This window comes from Polyodon spathula, chromosome 14 (assembly GCF_017654505.1).
Source record: "Polyodon spathula isolate WHYD16114869_AA chromosome 14, ASM1765450v1, whole genome shotgun sequence".
Lineage (NCBI taxonomy): Eukaryota > Metazoa > Chordata > Actinopteri > Acipenseriformes > Polyodontidae > Polyodon > Polyodon spathula.
Window position 1 is genome coordinate 24,509,244 of NC_054547.1, and position 24,382 is coordinate 24,533,625.

Sequence of the window (24,382 nt, forward strand, 5' to 3'; positions counted from 1 at the left end):
AGTTGGTGGCTGAAGGTTCGTCAGCCACCACAAAAGCTAAGAGAAAGTTAGAGCTTTAAGACTTGATGTTTTTAAACAACTCGAACATCTACATGAGCCCAGCCGACAAAACTTTGACCAAGTCAGAGTTATGGCCCGCTGAGTATATGGGTGTCCCTCGAAATTACTATGCTTAAGGAGAAATGTTTAAATCAACCTTGTCTACAAATGCTGTACCAAAACAGACATTTTTTTTGTTTAAATCATAAGTGTACAGTAATGTCAGCTTTCGCAAAACAATCGTCTCATTCATAATTCGCCAATTTCAACAAATTAGTTTTAATCCACGTTTCGAAGGGTTTGCTAGACAAAAGTACATTGAAGATATTTCGTAGCCTACACGTCAGTTAAAGGTGAAAGTAAATGACCCAAAAAACGACGATTATACGAAAGGAACGTCAAACCAAGTTGAGATGGATAGTTATCGATATTCTGAATGCATTTCCGGGAGAGATCAAGTAAACCAGCCAATTTTTTTTTTTTTAATAATCCTCTGGCCCCATTAAATATGCAGACTGCCAGCTCAGCACGTCTACGGCGTTCTAATAACTTAAACTTCGCACGGGACAGCAGCCGATATACACTCAGCACAAAATGTTACAGTATCCTAAGCTTAGTCATGGATGTCTTCATTTACATTTGAATTTGATCAAATTCCATGTAAAAATTGGAATTCCATCTAAATGACGCCATTTGATCCCCCAACCACACCGTACTCTAGCAGTTCACAAAATCGAATACAGCATTACCAGTCATTAAAAGCCAATTCATGCAATATAAAAATTTAGTATTTTTGAACTTGTTCTCAATTTAAATTTGGTTGGGTAAGAAATCAGCCAATACTAATACGACTACAATTAATAATACTCTTGCACTGAAGAAAACTGAACAAACCAAAAACATTCGCAGTTAGAATCAAACACTTGATGAAAGCTTTTAAAAATATAAACAAACAATCAATTTGGGTAACTTATGAAAAGGTTAACTAAACTTTATATTTCCACATGCGCAGTGGTGACACGTAGCGATCTATTGAGATGAGACTCCATTACATTAGGAAACTACTTACCAATTTTAAAAGACATTAAAACATGACCTTATCAAATTTTAAACGATAGCCATCGACTAAAATCACCCCGGATCAAAACTGTAAATAATTTTTTTTTTTTTTTTCTTCAGAAAGAGCAAAGTTAATTACAAGTAGCACCCAACAAAGTCCACGTAAGCAGTAGGGCAGATGGCTGGCTGTACAGTCTGGAGAAATTGACATGGAGTCGACATGGACATTTTACTGAGAAAAAAAAAAAAAAAAAAAAAAAGGCCTCTAAAAAATAAATAAAAAACACATTTACAAACATCTTCCCATCGCTTTTCACAATCTCTGATAGTGACATTGAACATTTATGGTAGACATTTACTCCCCCTGGATAATATTGTGTAAATATTTCTGACTTACTTTGTGTTGGTGTTCCTGTCAGACCTCTCCGGCGGAGAAGCTTTGAAACTCCAATTGTAAGAGGGTGGCCGTGGAGTCTGCCTGATTTATACAGGAACTAGGCCTCCAATCACGCAGAGACACGTCAGAGCCTTTGCGTTGGTAAATTGCTTACATGTATCTTTAAAGAAAGTACACATTAAACACATACACCTAACTCTTACAGGAAGATATAGTGGGAAACGCAAACACATGGTTTGATTTGATACCGGATGTGGGTCCTAGTGACAAGCATTCTACAGACCAGAGAGGCTTTTGCAAAGCTGTTTTGATCACATATGTTAACATCTATATATATATATATATATATATATATATATTATATATATTATAATATATATAATATATATCTCAATTCGAGGTGCGCTGTCAAAGTCTTCACAAGGTGCGCTGTCAATGTCCTCTAATAAATATAATAAAATTTTAAAACAGATATTTTGCAGACGTCTTGCCTCTTTATTTTTGTGTTAATTAATGTTAATAAGGTCAATAAATCACTTATAATCACCCAGAATGATTCATACAGAGTAAAGGGGTGGGTATTGTTGTTGTTAAGTTGTTGAAGATAAAATAAGTAAATGTCTTTATTTTACACATCTGACTCATTATGTCAAGTCCCGTTACCGGCGTCCATTTAAAAAAAAAAAAAAACTTTAGTTTTACATTGTTTTGCCATATCTTTGACTGAGACCATGTTTACAAACCATTTGATCAGCTACGCCTTTCCCTTTTCATTATGCCCCTGGGGATGTTTTGTTTTTGGTCACAAAAACTTCCATTTCTAGTTTGTTTTCTTTTAAGACAAATGTACCGTATTTACTGGTGACACTATGAATGATTCAGTTATGTTTAGATAACATCATATACCAATTCTTAAGCCTTGGGCCATACTTGCAGTATTGACAATGCTTTGCTTGTGGAAAAAAATAACAATAATGAAAAAAGTATTTTACAGAACTAACGAGAGGTATACCAGGGCTACTCATTTATCTCATGGGTTATTTACATGACCATAATGCTTTGTGTGCAGAGAAACCGTCAACTGTAGAAAACACCACAATGAGTTCTATAGGGTTGAACACAGGCTGGCATTAGGAATACAGTCACTTACTGCATAACACAGTCAAGAGCACAGAAATACTACCCTATAAATCCCTTCAATTCTGAAATTTAAAAAAAGGAAAATCACATTTGCATATTTACTTCCACAACAAAGCACATTTATACATTGGAAATTAATCCCAATTTGTAAATGTACTCAAATTCCACCAATCATACTTTGGGCTGGATCCTGGAGTGATAATTGGGCCAGAGGAGTGTGAAAAACCAACACCCGTGCTCTCTGGTTCTGTAGACAGGGACATTATCCTCCTCCCAAAATTGTTGAAATTCAAAAGACATTTTAGGATTATGTTGAAACAGGAGTCCAAATAGACAATCCAGTTATAATCTAATAGGAATTCAGACAAGGCAAAATACTTGGCATACATTAAGTGATACAAGTGCAGTTTGTAGTTATCAATCCTAAGTGTGCTAGCTTGCTCCAGTCACTGCTATGGGAAATACTTGACCAGTTTACCAAGAGCAATTGACAACTTGCTGTTTAGACTCCAAGCCCAAGCATGGCCATTTGTCTTTTGACCATTGAACATAAAATTGTAGACTCAACACACGATGGCAGCATTGCACTATTTTTTTAATGAACTTGTTTTTATTCAATTTCTCTTCACAAACAGGGAACACTTCAACTGATCTGCAAAAACTCATGCAATGTTAATTGGGACTGCGTGATGTGTGCACTACAGAACTATAAGTATTTGTGGTAGTATTTCAGCTGGTTTCCAAAAGTGAAAGGTCACAGTCTGTTGAATTGATTTATTTCTACATTGATCAATACATGTAATTATTTACATTTATAAAGGGACATTACAGGATGCATGCAACACTGAAAACATCACTGAAAGGGTAAATGTTATCAAAAATATTTATAAAAACTTTAAATACCTTGATGGGCTTATTGAGTTATTTTATTTGTGAGATTAAATTTATGTGAGATACCTTGACCTCAATTTAGTTTCTTGGTTTATTTGTCTAGTTCTTGAGGTTGTAAAGAAAATAACATTAATCTTCTGTTGTGAAAGTAATTAATGAAGTTCTAGAGTGTTCTGAGCAGTTACTGTTACATGTTATTTTTACTAACATGATTGCTTTTGACAACATCAGTAACTGGAAAAATAAATGAAAATTAAAAAGAACATATAGCATAAAGTGCTCAGTCTCTGTATACAGCTAGGTCTGATATCTGAGCTTAAGTGGGTTTTTTTTTTTTTTTTTTTATCCATTTACTTGTGAACAGGCTATACTGCACAACCCTATAATCCTCTCAAATAACATAACAAAGGCAATATGGTCAAAATAATCTGGGAGCAGAAAGATTCTTTTGGACTCACATGACAAACAGGAGATCTTGTGATATCCATAGATATCTGAAAATTACTCCTTGCATTTCAAAGAAATTGTCACAGATACTGGTTATGATGTAGTAATACACCTTATTTTCTAATCGCCTATTTCTCACCCAGCGCGCTGGGCCTTAATTCAATCATCAGGTTTTGCAAAAGTAAAATATGCTTTGCTTTTCAACTGTCAAGACCCCTCTGTCCTCTCTTGCTTTCCATGCTCTTTAAGCCTCATATCTGCTATTATCTGCTGCTACTATTTCACGTAACTATGTTACTATCATTATACACTTTCCACTGTATTTAGTGAACTATTTCATGTATTATGTACTTTCCCACTGTATTTAATGCATTATGCTTTTTATTTATTTATTTTTACTGTATATCATGTATACTTTATCATATAAAATAAAAATTGATTGATTGATATACTTTATGAAACAAATCGTTCTTGTTTTTCGGGTGTGTTGTAACCCTGATGACATGTAATACAACTTGTTTTTGACGAAAGGTTCCCGGTTATTTGTTTTGAAAGTTCTATTTAAGATTTGGGTTCAGCAATATTTACAGTACAAAAACATAAAAAATAAAATACGTGCAACACGTGTATTGTATTCCAAACAACCACACTTTTTAAAATACATTCATGCTATAAAATGAATAACCAGGGCACAGATGAGCCTTTAAGACAAAAAGTAAAAAGATGACCATCGTTAAGAACATACACAGTATTATTTATCTTAGCGTCTCTCTCTCTCTCTCTCTCTCTCTCTCTCTCTTTCTCTCTCATCAGCAGCTGTAGCAGGCGATGCTGCTGCATTGTGGGCCTGTGGAGGAGCTTTCCCTCTGTGCATTCTGGGTTCCTCATGAGCGAAGCTGGCTCTTGTTCCCTCTCCGGAATCTGAGGAATTTGGGGTTTATTTTTTACAAACAAACAGAAGACCTATACGCCTCTTCTTACTAGTGCACGGGGTTCCCACGGAGTTGGAAGTAAGATTCAGATAAGGTGAGTTATTTAGAGTAACTGTAATTTGTGTTCACAAAGAAACACATTTGTAATGTTTAATATGCCTTTTCCTGTCACTTACACATAGCCATCATCACACAGTTGGTTTTGTCGTGTCAGACTGAGAGGACCATCTATCTTATAATAAACATCATTATCAAGTTTGATAGCAAAAGATCGAAACTTTAGAAATTGTTTGTTTTGTATTTTAGTAATACCTGGTGATAAGAGAAAGGCATTTTGAACTGCGGTTAAAGGCGGATGTTGTAGAATAAAAAGGTGTTTACTAATATTTAAATAACGGATTTTAGCATTATGAGCTCGCTGATGAATCATACACCAGATGCCAGAAATGAAATCATTTTTAAATTTTTAATAATACAACCAATTGTGTTAATTTTTTTTACAGTGTAATTTACAGTATTACAAATGTAATTGTGAATTAAAATTGGAATATGGGCAGGCTATTCTTCAATCTATATATTTAAAGACTTACTCGAGTTACACCCTTTAAAGTACGTGTCGTTTTTGACTGGTATTGAACATTGGAATAATCTAGATGCAGTTACTGTGCTTCATACACATAGTAAATAATTACATTGTATTCACTTATACCAGCATGATTTATTTTGGACTGGGCGGTCTGTTAGGTCGACTAGAAAATGAGAGATGCCGCATCAGTATAAAAGTATAAAGTTGTTCAGCGTAACTTCGAACTGCAGACGTCTCCGTAAGACTGCCATTTTCTGAGTACTCCTCTGTACTGGATGAACCTCTGACCAGATACTTACATTTTAATATACAGTGCTCTATACCACAGAACCAGTTAATTAGCCATTCTTCAACTACAAGCATTTTGGAGTCCCAAAATAATATTTGATTAATAATGTATATATATATATATATATATATATATATATATATATATATATATATATATATATATATATATATATATATATATATATATATGTGTGTGTGTGTGTGTATATGTGTATATATATATATATATATATATATATATATATATATATATATATATAAAAAATATGTATATATAACATAGTGTGTGTCAATAATGGCAGTAATACAAGAAGGTTTTCCTCATCTATGCCAATTCATGTTTTCCATATTGTGTTAATATTATATTTTTTATACTTTTCTCTGTATATTTCATTGCTTTGAACTTGTCCCTTCTCTGATTTTTCCATTTTGTTTTGTAATTTTTTTGTAAAAATGTTGCAGTAATCTAACATTCCTTCATGTTTGTATGTACAGTTAATAATACATTAAACAATGTTGTATGAATTGTTTGGACAATATGTGTTTTTTCTTTATTTTTTGTCAAAAACACGGTTGCCCCTTAGTTTTGCCGTCATTACCATCGCAAAGCATAAATTACAGAAAAATAAAGTTTTATAAAAATGTATATTTGGTCACATGCAAATGAGGAAGACACAACAAAGTACATGGAGCCGATGGAGGGAGCGTCTTCATTTTATGTCGTTACTATGAAGAAAAATTTAAGGTAAATATCTTCAATTATGGGGTTATGTTTATTACGTGTCATTACCAATCATGTTGTAACTTGTGTAAATTAATTACAATTTTAAATATATGGTATATTGTGATAAAATTAAAGTTTACCAAGAGATACTTGTGCAGTATTATGTTGTAGGCCTGAAATCCTAGGTTTTAGGCCTAAAAAAGTGTTAAATGTCATTACCACAACATGTCACTACTGTCGCACATTAGTCCTGTCATGGTAATGACACCACCGTGCTGGTAATGACAATAATACAATTAATCAGTGTTATTATTGTGAATTATATGAAGTTTATTGTGGAGAAAGGACATAAACTATACCTTAAAGGACCAATGTAAATGAATCTTAAAATGCCCCCCTTTTTTTCAGATTGTCACTGATGTGTCTGGGGAAATAACTTGGAGGATTCTGAGGAGTTGTTTCTGCTCAAGTCCAGATTTCTGCAAATGTTTAAATCCTTGTACTGTTCTCATGTCAATGCCAGTGCACCACAATCAAGAACGGGAATGCACGACTGAAATTGTATCTAATAGGGATATCAGTGAATTGTAGGAAAGTGGTGTGTTGTTGTCTATGATGGTGATCCTTATCCTGGCATGCTAGCGATTCTGCTCAGATTAAAACAATGCATCATGTTGGCGTCAGTCGATTCTTTTGACCGATGAAAGATGATGTGATATGGTACAAACAAGAGAGCATTGTTGGTATAATTCCAGATCCGAAACCTGTCACAAAACGACATATGCAAATAGAGACCCAGGTCTGGCAGGAAATTTGTGCCTGCTTTGGATTCTAATTAATGTACCTCAGTTGTCCAGGTTCATTATTTATTAATTTTGTTTGAAACAAAATGTCCACTGCAAGCAATACAGATAAAAAAATAAATAAATAAAAATAAACAAGTTTAAAATGTTGTTCTAAGAATTACAATTTTAGTAACATTTGTAACGTAATTTTATGAATTCAACACACTAAAGACAGTACAGCTACAATTACCTCTAAGTTTGAGGTGCTGTTTTAAGAATTACAATTTTAGCAACATTTGTTATTTAATTTTATGAATTCAGTCAGTTCTGTTTTTAAAAAAAGTTTTAATTGTCACTAATGACAATAAAATGAATTGTAGGCTGTTTGGTCTGTTACTGTAGCAATTACAATTTTAATAACAGATATTTTTATGTTAAAGGTCATTCAAGGTATTTTTTATGCTTGTTTGTAACTTCCGCCACAAACACCCATTAACATTATGGTGTGAAAATAATACAAAGTAAATGTTTGTGTGTCATTACCAGAACATTCCTGTCTACCAAAACGACTGTATCATTACCACGACAATCACATTTTTGGGATAATTAACTTATTTATGCTCCTAAAATACCTTATGTATTATAGCCATGCTAAAAACCACCAGGTAAATATTAAGGTACTATTAGAAAAATGTTAGGAAAATAAAATTATATGTACAAAAAAAATCACATTTCTTAGAAAACAAATATAAAGTGTCATCTTTAATATTAAAAAGTATTTTTTAATGCAGTATCTCTTACCTTTACAAATAAATCTCTCTATTACATTAATTCTAATTTTATATATTTAATTAAAACAGACTTTTAGAATGGTGACGGTAATGAGATTTTTCTCAAGGACTTCATGAAAATGGCTTAAAGTGTATCCATTCTAAAATGAATAAGTCACTGCTGATCATAGCATCCTTTTTGTAATAACTGTAGCTAAATATTAGAATTGATATATTCTATTTTGAACCACTTTTATTTGTAATCATTATGTGGTGGCCAAAGTGCTTGTAGTTGAAGAATCACCCTAATACGGAGTGGTATGGCTCCAGTTTTCATTCTCGATTGGTAAACCAAACGATGTTACCTTATGGATTGCTAATTCAGTATACATGAGTGCATCCCATACAGATTTTGTACTATATTTGAACAGTAGAGTGTTATTGTATGATTAAAATGGCACCCCCACCCTACCCCACCTATCCCAAAGTTAATTGATTGTCAGCTGAATCATGGGATGATTTTAATAGTTCCAAGCACAGGTTGGAACACTTGTTAGCCAATGAGATTGCGCCCTCTGTTGTTTACCAATTTATACTATGTCACATTTTTACAGCTTACCCAATTGTGCTAATAGTTAGCTATTAGGACAGCTTTATTAGTTATTGGTAGTATCAAAATCTGGGAAAATAAGAAGTGGCTGGCTGTGTTATTTCACTCTTGCATAATTACATGTATTTTGGTTTACTCTTTAATGATACTGAGATGATAACATGAGCCTCCATTTTTTTTGTCTAGTTTGTCACATTTAAGCTAGCAACCCCCGTGAGGGGAGCTTTAAAGATTTCTGTAAATCCACCACTGTGGTATCTTTTAAACTGTGTCAGATGCCAAAATATATGTATACAAACAAAACAGTCTCGTTTTTAAGGTGTCTTCTGGAAAATACAGATTATCACCGATTAAAATAGCCACGTATTTAAATACATGTGAGCTACCAGCATTGCACAGCACTGTGTGGTTACGGTTTGTGTTTGTTTTGTGCTCCATCAGTGCACCTTTAAAAAGCATGTTGTTTTCTGTATCAGAAATGAGAATGAATATATATATATATATATATATATATATATATATATATATATATATATACAAAAACCTCATTATTCTCTGCCTTGTGAGTTTATGTTTTTATCTTTGAACTATAGTTTTGAGCACCCACAGGTTTCTGTAAAGATTTAGTATTTCATGCACCAACTTTAGTGACCAAATTACTAAACCTTTTAGTAGCAAAGGTTGCATCTCAACATTAGTTAGAATATGAATGAATGTGTATTCCTTCAGTTTGAATAATATGAATGTGCATTCCTTCAGTTCAGAGGCTGCACACCTTGAAGTAAGAGGCGGATGTTTCTAGTCTAAATGTATAAATGTATTACAAATGCCCATATTCATTTTTACAATTATTATTTAGTATTCTAAAATTTGCAAAAACATGTAAGTATTTAAATGTAAGAAAAAAGAAAGGTTTCTTAAATGTATACTGTAGGGGCTCTAGATGTTAGAGCATTTAGGACTTGCTGTCCATCTGTTTGAAATGGGTACATGGTGTAGACAAAGCATTTACTTTTTAAACCAATAAAAAATAAAAAGCATACATTTCAAGCTGATGCATGTGTGATATCAAAACTCTGAAATTACAGTACACTGTTTTTTATTGTCTTTAGGTTGAAACGCAGTTTATAATGTCTCAAGCTGACAAACTGAAGGTAAGCATGATTTGTTCTAAGTTTTTTCCGCTGCAACACTCTGTCCCAAGTGGATGAAAGAAATGTCACATATATTCTGTGTGGTATTTCTTCCATCTAGCAGTGGCAGAGTGTTGCATGGTTACACTGGTGTTAGAGAGCTCTGTTGAAGCCATGCGATGCTTTGAATTTCTCTGTTTTTTCTCTGAAACAGAAAGTGGTACAAAGTTTGAAACAAAAAGAATACGTTCAATAAGATAACTATTTCATATCAAGTTACTGTTTGAATTCGTTGTAGCTAACACAATATTTCCACACATTCTACCCTTTGCACTTCAAATGTGCAGTTTGTAAAGAAACGCATGTTATTACAAATGTATTTTCATTTTAAAACAGGTCTGGTACGGCACAGTAAAGGGGTGGGGCAGTGTCTTTAACCTAGTGTAATACCAGATATCCTGTTTGCTAAAACTTGTGTTTCTTTCAAAACGGCACATTTCAGTCCAATCACTTTAAGGTTTGATGCTGATTGTTTCTGGCACAGTCTCCAATGAGCTGCTGTTGGGAGAATGTTTGCTATGCTGTCAACTCTCCAGCTGCTTGCCTTCCTGTATAAACAATCCCAGAGTGACCTGGAGCTGACCACACTCTGTCTTTAGACAGTCTGAATTTGGATTTCCTGCCATTAGTATGTGTTAGTTCATTGGAACAGCACCCAATGTGTAGTGTATAAAGCAAATAAGTTAATATTTTAAACAGAATGAGCACGTCACAAACAAAAAAGTGGACAAAAAAATGGAAACACCAATGTAAAGTCACTTAATAGGGCGTTGGGCCACAACGTGCAGCCTGTATGCGCCGTGGCATAGAGTCTACCAGCCTCTGGAATTCTGCAGGAGTGATGCGTCACCATTCTTCCACAAGAAAGTCAATCAACTAATGCCTGGTTGATGGAGGTGGAAAACACAGTCTCGGGCGTCGTTCCAGAATATCCCATAAATGCTTGATTGGGTTCAAATCAGGTGACTGAGAAGGCACTGACATTTGGATAACATCAGTGTCATGCTTATCAAACCATTGGGCTACCACACGTGCTCTATGGATGGGGGGATCCTGGAAGACACACACACACCCCCCCCTCGCAGGAAAGAAATGCTTCAGCATGGGGTGAAGATAATCAGTCAGTATCATTAAGTAGCAATTAGCATTGACCTAGCCTTCAAAGGGAATGAGTGCACCCTAACCATTACAGGAAAATGTGCCCAACAACATTACAGAACAACCAGAACCCTTCACTGTTGGAACCAAGGACTCAGGGTTGTACAGTTCTTTAGGTTGGTGCCACACGTGCACTCGTCCATTTGTTCGAGAACATGGTGAAGGATGATTCATCTGACCACATTTCTCCACTGCTCGATAGTCCATTGCCTGTGCTCTTTGCATCACTGGACTTGCAAGCATGCATTACCAGGTGTGATGAGCAGTTTGTGCACTGCAACCTGACTATGGTATCCCACTCTGTGGAGTTCTCGGCGGACCGTTTTTGATGAAACTGTCTGCTTGTGCCCCAGTAAGAAATTTGCAGTCAATTGATCTGCAGTTGCTCACCTGTTTTGCCTTGCACTTTGAGTTAATGCACGGATATCATGATCCTGGAGTATGTGCTTCCGCCCACTGTTGCCCTTTTCTGATGATGTCTTTCCCTCGGAGTTCTGTGCCGACGTGACCTTAGACACCATTGCTCGTGAAGCATCAACAAGTTGAGCTGTCTTGATCACTGAAGCTCCTACCAAACACGCCCCAACAATCGCCCCTCTTTCAAAGTTACTGAGGTCTCCTCTTGCAGTCATGTTAGCCATAATTATAGGCAACCAGGTCTGTCCAGCACTTTTATACATGACCCTAAACATGCTGGGATGTTATTTACTTAATTAAGCATGAGCCACACCTGTGTGGAAGCCCTTGTTTTCAATATACTTGGTGTCCCTCATTTACCTAGGTGTTTCCATTTTGTTGTCCACTATATTTATTTATTTATTTATTTATTATTGAATGCTACCTAGGAGTGGTTTTTTATACGGTCGCCAGGGTTTCACTTAGGTCTGGTTGTACAGTTTATATGCAGTCAATAATTGTTAGTTTAAAGGTAATTCCAACTAATACCACTTATATTGGCAGTTTGTCTGTAGGTGAGAATATGGTTGGGTCAAATATTACTAACATTTCAAAAGTGTTTATAATAAACACATCTGTGTATTGTGGTACTAGCCTGGACTAAAGTGAGATTTGGGACTGTGATTAAAGTGTGCTGTATTAGTGCGGTCAACTCCTGAATATTTTGGTGTCAGTGGTTCCTTAGCTCTACCCCTCTCTCATACAGCAGGGCCAGTTCACAAACCCAGAAACCCCCGGGTATGTGGGATTCGCCAACCTGCCCAACCAGGTCCACCGTAAATCTGTGAAGAAGGGCTTTGAGTTTACCCTCATGGTCGTGGGTAAGTATGTTTCACTCCCACATATTTTCATCATGAGGGTGATACTGACCCATATGGAATTTAATGGCCAAAATGTTATGATTTTCTTTTCAATTAATAATGCACTTTACAGCAGTACAAAGGCCAATGCTTTTTTAATGTTATGTAATCCAGGCTTTTGTCCAGGCTGGAGCAAATCAAGCTAATCAGTTGTGTCTTTCAGGGGAGTCTGGTTTGGGAAAGTCAACCCTAATAAACAGCCTGTTTCTGACAGACTTGTACCCAGAGAGAGTCATCCCAGGAGCTGCAGGTGAGGGTGATATTATGAATCCCAGTGAAGGGGGGTTATACTGCATTTATCGTACTGTATTTGTAAATCCACCAGAAATTCCATTACAGAAATTAACCATTTCACTGCCATTGTTTTTTTTTTATAAAGGTAGAAACATTCCATCTCATATGACATTCCCCTTTGATTATGTCCCAGGGATTCTTTTTTTTTTTTTTTTTTGTTCACAAAAACTACAGTTACCATGTTTGCTCAAGTATAAGTAGAGAAAGTTAACCCCAAAACACAATCCTGAAGTTGGGGGGGTCGACTAATACACAAGCAAAACCCCCCTTATGTCAGCAAACCTTTAATATCTGCAAATGTCATGTCCAGTGTGTGGTTACTGCAATCCCCTTCTGTACCTAGCAGGGTTTAGGACCCAGGAGAGCCCTGTGGCAGGCATGCATTAAGTGCGTGAGGCAAGTTCACATACAGTACTTAGCCACACATCTGCACCCTATACTCGAATCTCGCCCTCACAATGGGAGTTCGAATTTTACATGAGATTGACTTTTACTCAGGCAAATACGGTACTACCACTTATATGGTGTAATTGGTGAATTCATTTTGCAGTTAAATTATTACATTACCCTATCACTGTAAAATAACCCTTAGTTACAGTCTGATTGAAACCATATTTTAGTGCATCTTGAAATTCAACAGATCTTTGTTTACCAGTCTACCTTATACTAACCTGCTGCTCTCTCCTCTGATTCATTCTACCAGAGAAAATCGAGAGGACCGTTCAGATTGAGGCATCGACAGTGGAGATTGAAGAGCGTGGAGTGAAATTGAGGCTAACTGTTGTGGATACACCAGGATATGGAGATGCCATCAACAGTCAGGACTGGTATGTGGTCCTTATGGGGCAGGTAGACTGATCCAGGGGGGCAGATCTGGAAGAAAAACTAGGAATTTTAACTTGTTAGTCTGTTTTTGATTAATTAAATGTGATTTGATATATACTGTGGTAGTTTTGGTATGCTAATAACAGTATAGAAAAGTTGGTAAATATCAAACTTTCATGGCAATGGTAGCTAGTTTAATCTACTGTTGAAGCTACTTTCCCCACATGCCCGCAACAGAATGAATTGCTCATATTTGTGGGATCATTTTTTTCCACTTAGCTTTAAATATTATGGGTGTAACATACACCTTTTGAGAAATCAAAAAAGAATGTCAATACAACTAGTGCCACTATCCATAGTCCAATAGGTGGGGGCACATCTACAAATTGACTCGCCTCTCTCTGCCATCGGGCAAGTCAAAAGGAGCTACTCTTCCTTTTTGCCATACAAGGAAGACAAGGAAAAACTAAGTTTAATTTTTAATACTGTACTGAAGCAGGCAAAAAGCAGGATACTGTAAATAATAAATGTTAAATACGGTGCTGGAAACGAATGTGATATAGACATGGGTGAAAGTTTTCTGTACACGGAATTCCATCAAAGTGGCCTCTCCCAGGTCCATTCCTATGATTAAAGCAAAAAAAAAAAAAAAAATCTGACATTTCACAAATCACAATCATTTTTGTGACCTTTTTAGGTTTTTGGAGTTTTTTTTTTTCTTTTGTCATTGAATGCTCGGATATATAATAAAGTGTTGAATTTAAATCAAGGGAAGTAATGTAAAAACTGTACAATGCATTAGTAACACCTCATCTAGAATATTGTGTTCAGTTCTGGTCACCTCGCTACAAAAAGGATATTGCTGATACAAGACTTAACGTTTTCTGAGATGGTTGCGTTTGCACCTCTTTGCTGCTGACTATTAAATTGCAAAAAAATAGTGAAACTGAAGTGATTATTTAAATTAGCATTAATGTAAAGTTTAAAAAAAAAAAAATTGGCTATTTGTTTTAGCGTTGCATAAATGTGACTAAGAGACGTTTAACAAATTCTATTGTGTTTTGTTTAGCCGTGTCTAAAATTTAGAACCGATTTTAGCGCATCAACATGCTTTATGAATAAGAGACCAAAAACAACCTCAGGATTTGAGTGTAACAACTTTTTTTCCTCACGTCTAAGAGATAAATATGCTTTATGAGCTGAATATGGTCCATAATGATTTAGTTTCAGTTCTCGCAGTACTTTGTGAATATTGTCTGTTTCAGATAGTGGTGTTTGGCATTCACAATGGCCAGTTCATTATATACCTACTTGGTTTTTTTTGAAATTAAAGACAAGTCTACTGGCTGTCCCGTCTTGAACCACGTACTCCCAAGCCTGAGCAGCTGGCCTGGGCTCCTTGTTGTGTGTACTTCCTTTCAGCCTCTATTTACTGATTATTTTGTTTTAAATAATATTTGTATTAATAGTGATGAACTGTTCTTGTTAGTTTTATAACACACCAATGCTGGGATTTCTCCTTTGTTATTAGCCAGTTCATGGTTTCTTCATTTCATATTCTCCTTTGCTGCCTCACATATCAATGTCATTATTCTTTTGACTTCTGCAAAAAAATTGCTGATTTATTCCAGCATGCTGTGCTTTCTTTAAGCCAGCTATAGATAGCAAACCATTTCTTGTTTGGCAGCCTCTTTTTCTGCAGTGAAGGCCTCCCTGCGTGTTCACCACAAACACAACCATTGCAGATTGTAAGAGGGTTATTGCCTATCCGAGTCTGGACTTCCTGGTTCATGTTAATTGAACTGTATTGGGGTCTGTAACAGGGCTAGGAGCCCTGTACAGGAGAGTAAGTGATTTATTATTTATTTAAATGACGGCGAAAGCCGTGGTTATTTATTTGTATTTAAAATTGTATTTATATATGATGGTGAAAGCCGTGTGTTTTTGTTTTGTTTTAAATGTGTTCTGGCAGAGGCGAGCTTGGCAGCACTTCCTCTGCCAATTACTAATTAAAAAACCTGTGCAGATTGTGGCCGAGGGGTAATGGGGTATGGATAGTTAACCCCTCGGCCATAGTAAATAAAAGCCTGCAGTTCTCTGCCCTCTGGGTGGGTATTCGGAGGAGGAACGAGAGCGAGAATGAGACTGGTTTGAAAACAAAACTAAAAAAAAAAAAGGATCAGTGAAAGCGATCTGCCCAGCCTGACCAGTGTGTTCAGTTTTTGTGTTTGTGATTTTGTTAAAACTTTTATTTTAGGTCTGTGAGCAGTGTCTTTTGTTTAAATATTGTGTGTATATACACAGTGCCTTTTTTGCACTGCAGTACCTTGCCTGTGTTTTGTGCCTGCTTCTGGTCTGACGTCACCACGCAGCCATCCCTGTCACAGGGTCTCCTAATTATCTTGGACTGAAAAGGTTTCAGTTTAACTAAGCGATGAACTTGAAATAAGTTTTGATGACATGGTCTACAATCGGCAAGCGATATAAAAAATTGTACAATACAATACAATTATAAAAAATCTAGCCCACCGTATAGGAAAAATGTGTTTGAGTAAGTTACTTAAATGTTTGAGTAGATCAGCTGCCCCTCCCTCATAACGATGTAACTCCTTGGGTGAAACTGTACCTTTTCATGGGTGATAAAAACTCAATGCTTTGAGACTATTCAGTATCATATGATTCTCTTGGTCAAGGTCGTTGGTATCATACAAGAAAAGGTAACCCTTTTTTTTGACAGTAATTTGACAAAGATCTGGCCGCTGCAGTGTCAAACCGTGCATACTAAATGTTGTGTTGATCATGACATTGCCCGCTGCCCTAACTTCCATATTGACGTCATGGGAACATACACTTTTGAGTTAGTGGCTTACTGTTTGTTACACAGCTATATTCCCTTAACTCGGCAAATCACATAAGCAATGTTGTCCTGTAAATATGAAGTGTTTTACTGCCTCATTGTTTGAACTTCTTGCCTTATCGATCTTTTTCATATATCCTTTTTATTCTATTTTACAAACCAATTTTATCAGAGCTGCCAATCCTTAATACATTCTGCCACCAGGATACAAAAACTCTCATTTCAGTTAACTGCCTCCTTCTCCCTGAATCTTCAGTTACTGTATGTACTGTGTGAGAGAGGAACAACCCAGAGCTGCCGGAAGCTGGTGAGCTCTGTGCAGCAGTGCTTTCTCGCAGATAGGAAGTGGCCCTTGCCAGCCGCCTGGGTTTTCTTTCACACCTAGATGTTAGTGCTGCTCCCAGTCATGTGGTGTGGCTCTGGTATCCTGTGAAGTCTAACAGCCCCTTGACAAAGGAAGCATTTAGTTTTTTTTAGTTTTGTTTTGTTTTTTCAATGTAAACATTTAAAGGTGGAATGAATAGGCTGTACACAATTCAATATTTTTCAGGTATAATTCATGTTATTTGATTTGCAGTTCTTATATTGCTTGTGTTTTTCATTAAGTCAGCATGGTTCATTGCAATATATTCTGTACTATAGACCATAAGCCCCGCATCCGATATCAAATTTGTAATAAACGCAGCTCTCAATAATGAAACATGGACATTTTTTCCCCTACCCCAGCTCAAATAAATACAACACTTAATAAAGAAACGCATAAGAAACACAGTATGGCAAAATAGAAACAAAATGAATTGAATGAACTTGAATAAAATGTATTTAAAATAATACAATTACACACTGGAACATACTGGTATCTTACTGTTAAGTTTATGGAACCCAAACGAAAAAAATACCATAGGTACACAGCACTATGTACTGATACTGGTGTATGAGTAAATACAGCAGCACTATATATGTATATATGAATTAACAAGAAAAGTAATACATTTTAGTTGTAATGCAGGTGCTGCATTATTTAAGTTTAATGCATTTCTATTTTGGTTGTATGCACAGCTTTTTTGCTAATAAGAGACTCTGGGGATAGCCACAGGATCAACTCAACTTCCTCACCTTAGCCGATGGTGTTGAATTGACGTTTCTCTTGTTATCATTTCCCTCTCCACGCTACACTGGTATGTGTCCTCACCTAGTCAAACACTGATCTGATCTGCGAGCTCAACAGCTTTCAGTGTAAAGTTGCAGGATTTCTTCGCCATCCTGATCTAGTTGTATCCGCAGACGTTTAAAAGTAATATGTTAATAATCTAATTAGTCTCATGCTTATCACATGGATGATGCAAAAAGCTGTTTTGAGGAATATACTAGAGTTGTGTTTTAATGGTCTATAGTAGAAAAGTGCTTTTTAAAATAAATAAATAAATAAATAATCAGTTTCAAGAATGTAACACAAAAAAGGAAACAAAACAAGATCTGGAAACCAAATAACATGAATGTTTTTGTACGCCCTATTCATTTTGCCATTTACAAAACTGTCAGCAGTAAACATGAAATTCTGTTTAAAAAACCCTTTTCTGAATAAAAAATGGAACCAGTAAAATCATTAGAGACATCAGTTACAATAGCTAGTTGAATTTGAGTTGTTTTAATGATCTTTTATTACTGCATGAGGCAAACTGTAATTACTGTTTCCTGTCTGTATCACTTACGATTCATGGAGTCAAACACCCTGAAAATCTTTCTGGAAATTCAGAAGGGCATCATCACAGCTGACTTAATAAACCATGAGTTTCAGAGGTTATGGCCACCTTCTTATACATTTCTGTTTTGAAAGTATACATGGTTATTTGTTTAATATGCTGTTTTACATGATGAGGTGATACTAGCATCTGCAGTTTGTTATTTATATCCATTTAAATGTTTTCTTGTTCTCTGTTTCAGTTTCAGCACAATTATTGCCTACATCGATGACCAGTTTGAGCGGTACCTTCATGATGAGAGTGGACTGAACCGCAGGCACATAGTGGATAATCGAGTGCACTGCTGCTTCTACTTCATCTCTCCACTGGGACATGGGTGGGTACCTCACTGTCTCCAGTGCAGTTTGGAGTGTCTCTGATCCAGGCCTTTGAACACAATGTCATAATGACATATAGGAAGAATACATAATGGTAGGTGAAAACAAATATATCTATCGATCGATCTATCTATCTATCTGTCAGTAAGACTTCGAGATAGCAAAGGGTTAATGCAGGTTTAAAATATTCGTTTGACCGATAGCTGGCTGCTCTTGGGAACAGCAAAAGTTGCAAACTGAGACAGGTGTGTTTTAGGATTGAGCCAAGGTCTCCATTGGCATGGTTTTTCACTGATTTTTCAAAGTATTTAAATCATAACAGTTTTATATGTAAATGAAGAATCTGAGATTGCGTAACAAAGTGCAGTGTTGGTACTCGTTCCCACGGCAGATCTTTTACAAATTGGGTTTTGTACAACTAAGCAACTAATAAGCCAAAAGGAAAGCGCTGAAATCAATAAATCATAAAGAATGTAATTGTGAAAAAAAAATGAAAACAAACATTTAGAGTGGAGGCTTCATTATGTGAAAAAAAAAAGTAACGTTTTGCCTTGTTTGGTGTCGGTTTCCCAGACTTGCAGAAAAAGCAGCAGCTTTATTTGTTGTGAATTCAACTTTTCGTTTACATCATATCCAGTTTCGCAGTAAAATGTCCCAATGGATACCCAGATACGCAATCGAATTGTCTAACTTTTTGATTTGGGATCTGATGTGTTCAGGTCAAAAATGCCGTTCAGAATCTTTCCAGGACTCGCTGGTATCACTCAGCAAGATTGGCGCGGACTTGGGAGAGGCTACACAAGCGACAACGCTCAATATAGGATTGCTATTATTTTGTATTATGAATTTTGTTTTAATAGTGTTTATTATTAGGATTAGGGATGGGAATTACGAATAGTTTTCTATTTGAATACACTGGGTGCAACATTTTTTTGTATTCTGTTACCCGAACTCGGGTCCCTCATGCTACCAAAAGTAAAAGGCAAATGCGTGTGCACAAGCAGACAGCATAACAGTGTAAGCCGGTAAAGTTTAGCCAGGTTCACAAAGTGTTCATACAATGTCCAAGACAAGATGTCTTCGCTGTGCACCCTATTTCCTCAGGCACATTTTTTTTCTTTTGTTTACTGAATTAAAGTACACAGAACTCAATGATCAGCAACGTCACAGCGTGTATCTCTTCCAATTAAAGCAACAGTAGCATAATATTGCGCAAACCACCAATTCATAATTTTTGCTGTAGTTTATTCAGAATAAAATAACACCTATCATGTAGCAACCTAAATATTTTACTTCTGTTTAATTCTAACAAATAATATTTATAAGATAATCTTGGTGTAAATATTGTAACCTGGCCAAAATAGAAAATACATTCCAACATTACAATAGTTTAACATAAATAATTACTACTAGACATCAGATGAATTGAAGTCAAGTTACTTTGTTTATTCAGTAACCTGTAAATCATTCAAAACAAGGATACCCGGTTGTACTTTTAATGGTCAGTGCAAATGTTGCCGTTACTCCATCCATTCACAAAGTCAACAGTAGATGTTTTACATTGAACTGCAGTCCAGAGCTAAAAATATAACTCCTTTCCAACTCCAAGTACCTTGCATTTTCTTATAGTCACTGCGTTGTTGTGCTTAACATTTAGTACATCTTTACATTCATCACAACGTTAAATTACCTTTCTTTAAAATGTTACCCAAGTTTGGATTCTCCTACTTCTTTTAGCACTTGCTATATACATGTTTAATGGCTGAAGTAACATACTGAAAGACTTTGTTTAGCCACTTTCTTTTGAGACATGGGCTCTCTTTGGTTACCATACACAGTTAGAAACATACTGAAAATAAAAACCATCATGAAACAATATATAAATATATTGGACCAGATAAAACTGCATCCGGGTCAATAAAAACACTAGCTCAGTGACCTGAGGGGCCAGTAGTTAAAAATCGAAGAGAGATTACAAAATGACAGCAAAATGCATGTCTGTCTGCAATAGCCCAGGGTTTTTGTTTTTATTGCTGTATAAACCCTAAATATTCATGTGTTGAATTTAAATCAAGGGAAGTAATGTTAAAACTTTATAATGCATTAGTAAGATCTCATCTAGATTATTGTGTTCAGTTCTAGTTACCTCACTACAAAAAGGATATTGCTGCTGTAGAAAGAGTGCAAAGAAGAGCGACCAGAATTATTCTGGGTTTAAAATGCATGTCATATGCGGACAGGCTAAAATAATTGAATCTATTCACTCTTTTACAAAGAAGACTACGTGGCGACCTGATTCAGGCATTCAAAATTCTAAAACGTATTGACAATGTTGACCCAAGGGACTTTTTCGACCTGAAAAAAGAAACAAAACCAGGGATCACAATTGGAGATTAGATAAAGGGGCATTCAGAACAGAAAATACAGGGCACTTCTTTACACAGAGAATTATGAGGGTCTGGAATCAACTCCCCAGTAATGTTGTTGAAGCTGACACCCTGGGATCCTTCAAGAAGCTGCTTGATGAGATTCTGGGATCAATAAGCTACTAACAACCAAATGAGCAAGATAGGCCGAATGGCCTCTCCTTTGTAAACTTTCTTATGTTCTTATGCCTGTGCCCTTTTCAGAATGAAGCCTCTGGATGTCCAGTTCATGAAGGCCATCCACAATAAAGTGAATGTTGTCCCTGTCATCGCCAAAGCAGACACCCTGACACTGAAGGAGAGAGAGAGACTGAAGCGCAGAGTAAGAGACCACCTGAAATCCAACTACAGCCAGCTTCTATTGATAATTACAGTACAATCAGCTTTCAAGATGTAACTTGCACAAGCTGAAAATAGTGGCTTTTATCCCAGAGATGAAACATTAAATATAAAAAGGTTTTCTGATTAAGTGCCGGTTTTGAAGCACGGAGCGTTCCCTGTTGTTTAGACAGCTATGTGTGGTATAATTTGAATCCTTATATTATCATCTGTCATAATTCATTTTTGTCAAAACCTCAGGCAGAATTGGATGATCAGGTACTCTGCAACAACAAGATCCAGATTAAAGTTCTGTTTTACGTTGGCTGGACTTACCTTTGTTCCAAGGGTTAGCTGAGGTATAGACTGATTAACATCAGAGCTGGTGAGAAAAATTTTATGGATCGTAGCAAAATCTTTACATCACACTGTGTGTATACCACACACACAACAACCACACATAATAATAATATATATATATATATATATTATATATATTATATTATATATATATATAAGGAAAAAAAAGATTTGTGTGGTACCAGGCTGAAACAAATGCTGTATGAAAAACAGAGCCTGCAGGATGAACCCTGCTATTTCAAACCCAGCTTTTATGTTCTTTAGTCTTTACCTAAAAGGAATGTAAGCAATTGCTGCAGTATCTGGTCTAAATGCCTTTTCCGTTTCAGATTCTAGATGAGATTGATGAGCATGGCATTAAGATCTATCACCTCCCTGATGCTGAATCTGATGAAGATGAGGATTTCAAAGAACAGACCCGCATCCTTAAGGTACAATCGCTGGAAGTTAATGAGGTCTGAGCAGCCGAAGTTTCTGTTGTTTAGAGGGGCTGTTACAGAACATCAGCTCTCACTGAGGGCCCATAACACTCCGGGGCACCATTTGCCAGTTACAGTAGTGCCTATGCCTGGAAAATTGCCTGTTTGGGTTTATAAATCTTAAACGACTTGTCTGATTTGTGTTTGAATGTGCTGTAAACATCCACACCTAACTTCTCTAGAGCCCAGCTAGCAGTTCAAAGGATAAGGGCAGGAAAAACAATATACTCTATGTAAAATATGTTATTTTTATTTCTGAGAGAAACACAGATTGCACATTTAGAAAGCATGTGTTTTCATATTAAAATATGAGCTCTAATACTACACTAGGTAAAAAAAATCTGTTTGCAGACCTTGCTTTCAGACAGACCACTTTCATGGTCAATTCAGGGCCTTCTTCCTTCCAGAAGACTGACATGCTTTGCAGCTTATAAGTTGCTTGACCCCAAAACATTTATGAGGTGGAATTACCTAAGATGTGCAAGAGTAACAAATGAAATAATAAAACAACTAACAAAACACAAGAACAAAATAACAGGCACAGTGGCCAAAACAATGCAAACACTTTGAGTTTCAGGCTGAGCTGCCGCTTTAATGTAAACACACCACACAAAACTCCTCCCACTCCCTGCCAACGTAAAATTCCCCAAACACACCGACACATCTGTGCATCGGCAGGGCTTTCACCCTGCCACACAAGTATGGTCTGTTTCAGTATTTTCATAACTACAACCAATTTAGGTAGAACATCTTCTTAACTAATAGTGTGTCGTGTTGCAGGCTAGTGTCCCATTTGCGGTGGTGGGGTCGAACCAGCAGATTGAGGCTAAAGGGAAGAAGGTACGAGGACGCCTGTACCCCTGGGGTGTGGTAGAGGTGGAGAACCCCGAGCACAATGACTTCCTGAAGCTTCGCACCATGCTCATGTGAGTCCTGGAAGGGTCAGAAGAGTAGTATTAGGAGAGGGAGTTTAAAAAGAATGATGTTACAAGGGACAGTCCTGGTTAGGTTTCCATTTAGAGTTCCAGTTTGTACAGTAATCCCTATAATATTGCTGCACTATACCACGTTCTAGAACATTTGTCATTTATTTCTTCACATTCATTAGGAATCATTAGGTAACTTGTAGGTTGTTTTAATACTCCATATATCCTCAGATTTTGATATGATACATTTTCACTAAATTTGTAAACTGTTTCATGAATTCATGTCGTGATGGAAAATCTTTAAAATTGCTTGTTCAATATTTCACAGTAAGTGATGTGAAATACACAGGTTTTGTTAGATGTGGTTGTTTATATTGGAGGTGTAAAGCAATGCACATGCAATGTAAAGTACAATCTACTGCTTGGTGGCTGAACATTGCTTCATCATGTTCACCATTGATTGCTGTGGTGAGTTTCAGCAGGCACCCTGTAAGATGATGTAATCGTTAAAGCCTGAGTTGGCGTGGGTTTGGCCAGTATCTAACTTGTCTGCCCTTCTTTCAGAACCCACATGCAGGACCTTCAGGAGGTGACACAGGACCTTCACTACGAGAACTTCCGCTCCGAGCGTCTCAAGAAAGGCGGCAGGTTGTCTTCCCATGGTTTCCTTCTGCCTCTGTCTCCTGCGTACGTAGCTGTCTATCTGTCTGCCTGTCTGTTTCCCTGCGTCTCCGCTCCCTCCCTGAACACCAATGTAGTATAGATCACTAGTGAGAAGAAAAAGCAGCATGCACTCCAACAATCGGGTTAATCACTCTGTTTGAGAACAGACTAGTGTTACTTCATAGATTTTATTGAATTAATGAATAAAAAACATGGTCATTAAAAAAAGAAACTATGAAACATCTATTTCAAAGATATAACTATTTTATAAAAACTTTACACAGAAAAAACTTTGGAACTGATCAGTTTGTGCCACAATCAGTATCACAGTCTTTCTTATGTGCTTAACAGCCACAGGAAGAATTGAACTTGTGAGAAGAAGCCTATTATACATATATGATGGTACATTTGCAAGGAAAGCACATAATAATAAGGTATCCATGATGGTAAAGCAGTTGTAACCAGCATACATTATTTTCTGAACACTCAAATCTTCTAAATGCAAGACTTTCTAAAGGTGTTTGTCAAAAATCCTTAGATAAACCACCAACTTCCAAAATCTTACCATGCAAAAAGTAATATCCATGAACCAAGCTGTAACCCACCAGCTGTAACCTGGCTGTTGTTTCGCACAAAAAAAAAAAAAAAAAAAAAAAACAAAGCTGTTAACCCTTTGCGTTCCTATGTCGGACAGGTCCGACAACAATTTTCCCTTTCCAGTCCGATATTGGGCTCTGTCCGACATCATTAAAAAGATGTAAAGTATAGGTAAAGCTGAGAAAACCTTTAAATGGCCTAGTGAGACCAATAGGGGGG

At 36.4% G+C, this 24,382-nt stretch overlaps 2 protein-coding genes across 3 annotated transcripts in view; one reads left to right on the plus strand and one right to left on the minus strand.

Moving 5' to 3' along the window:
* The window catches only part of LOC121327431 (vigilin-like), a 28,740-nt gene extending 27,159 nt beyond the window's left edge, over window positions 1-1,581 (minus strand). Inside the window, exon 1 of the mRNA XM_041271502.1 lies at window positions 1,496-1,581. The gene's annotated coding sequence lies outside the window, so the exon portion shown is untranslated. The remainder of the gene's footprint in view (window positions 1-1,495) is intronic.
* A 3,251-nt stretch (window positions 1,582-4,832) lies between these two features.
* The window catches only part of LOC121326863 (septin-2), a 30,763-nt gene continuing 11,213 nt past the window's right edge, over window positions 4,833-24,382 (plus strand). The window contains exons 1-10 of one of the 2 annotated variants that reach the window (XM_041270448.1): window positions 4,833-4,999; window positions 9,784-9,825; window positions 12,185-12,299; window positions 12,502-12,588; window positions 13,336-13,459; window positions 18,259-18,393; window positions 21,025-21,142; window positions 21,828-21,929; window positions 22,758-22,903; window positions 23,468-23,590. In XM_041270448.1, the coding sequence (XP_041126382.1) occupies window positions 9,802-9,825; window positions 12,185-12,299; window positions 12,502-12,588; window positions 13,336-13,459; window positions 18,259-18,393; window positions 21,025-21,142; window positions 21,828-21,929; window positions 22,758-22,903; window positions 23,468-23,590 (974 nt within the window). In that variant the 5' untranslated portion in view covers window positions 4,833-4,999; window positions 9,784-9,801. The remainder of the gene's footprint in view (window positions 5,000-9,783; window positions 9,826-12,184; window positions 12,300-12,501; window positions 12,589-13,335; window positions 13,460-18,258; window positions 18,394-21,024; window positions 21,143-21,827; window positions 21,930-22,757; window positions 22,904-23,467; window positions 23,591-24,382) is intronic. The other variant, XM_041270449.1, reaches the window with a different exon arrangement.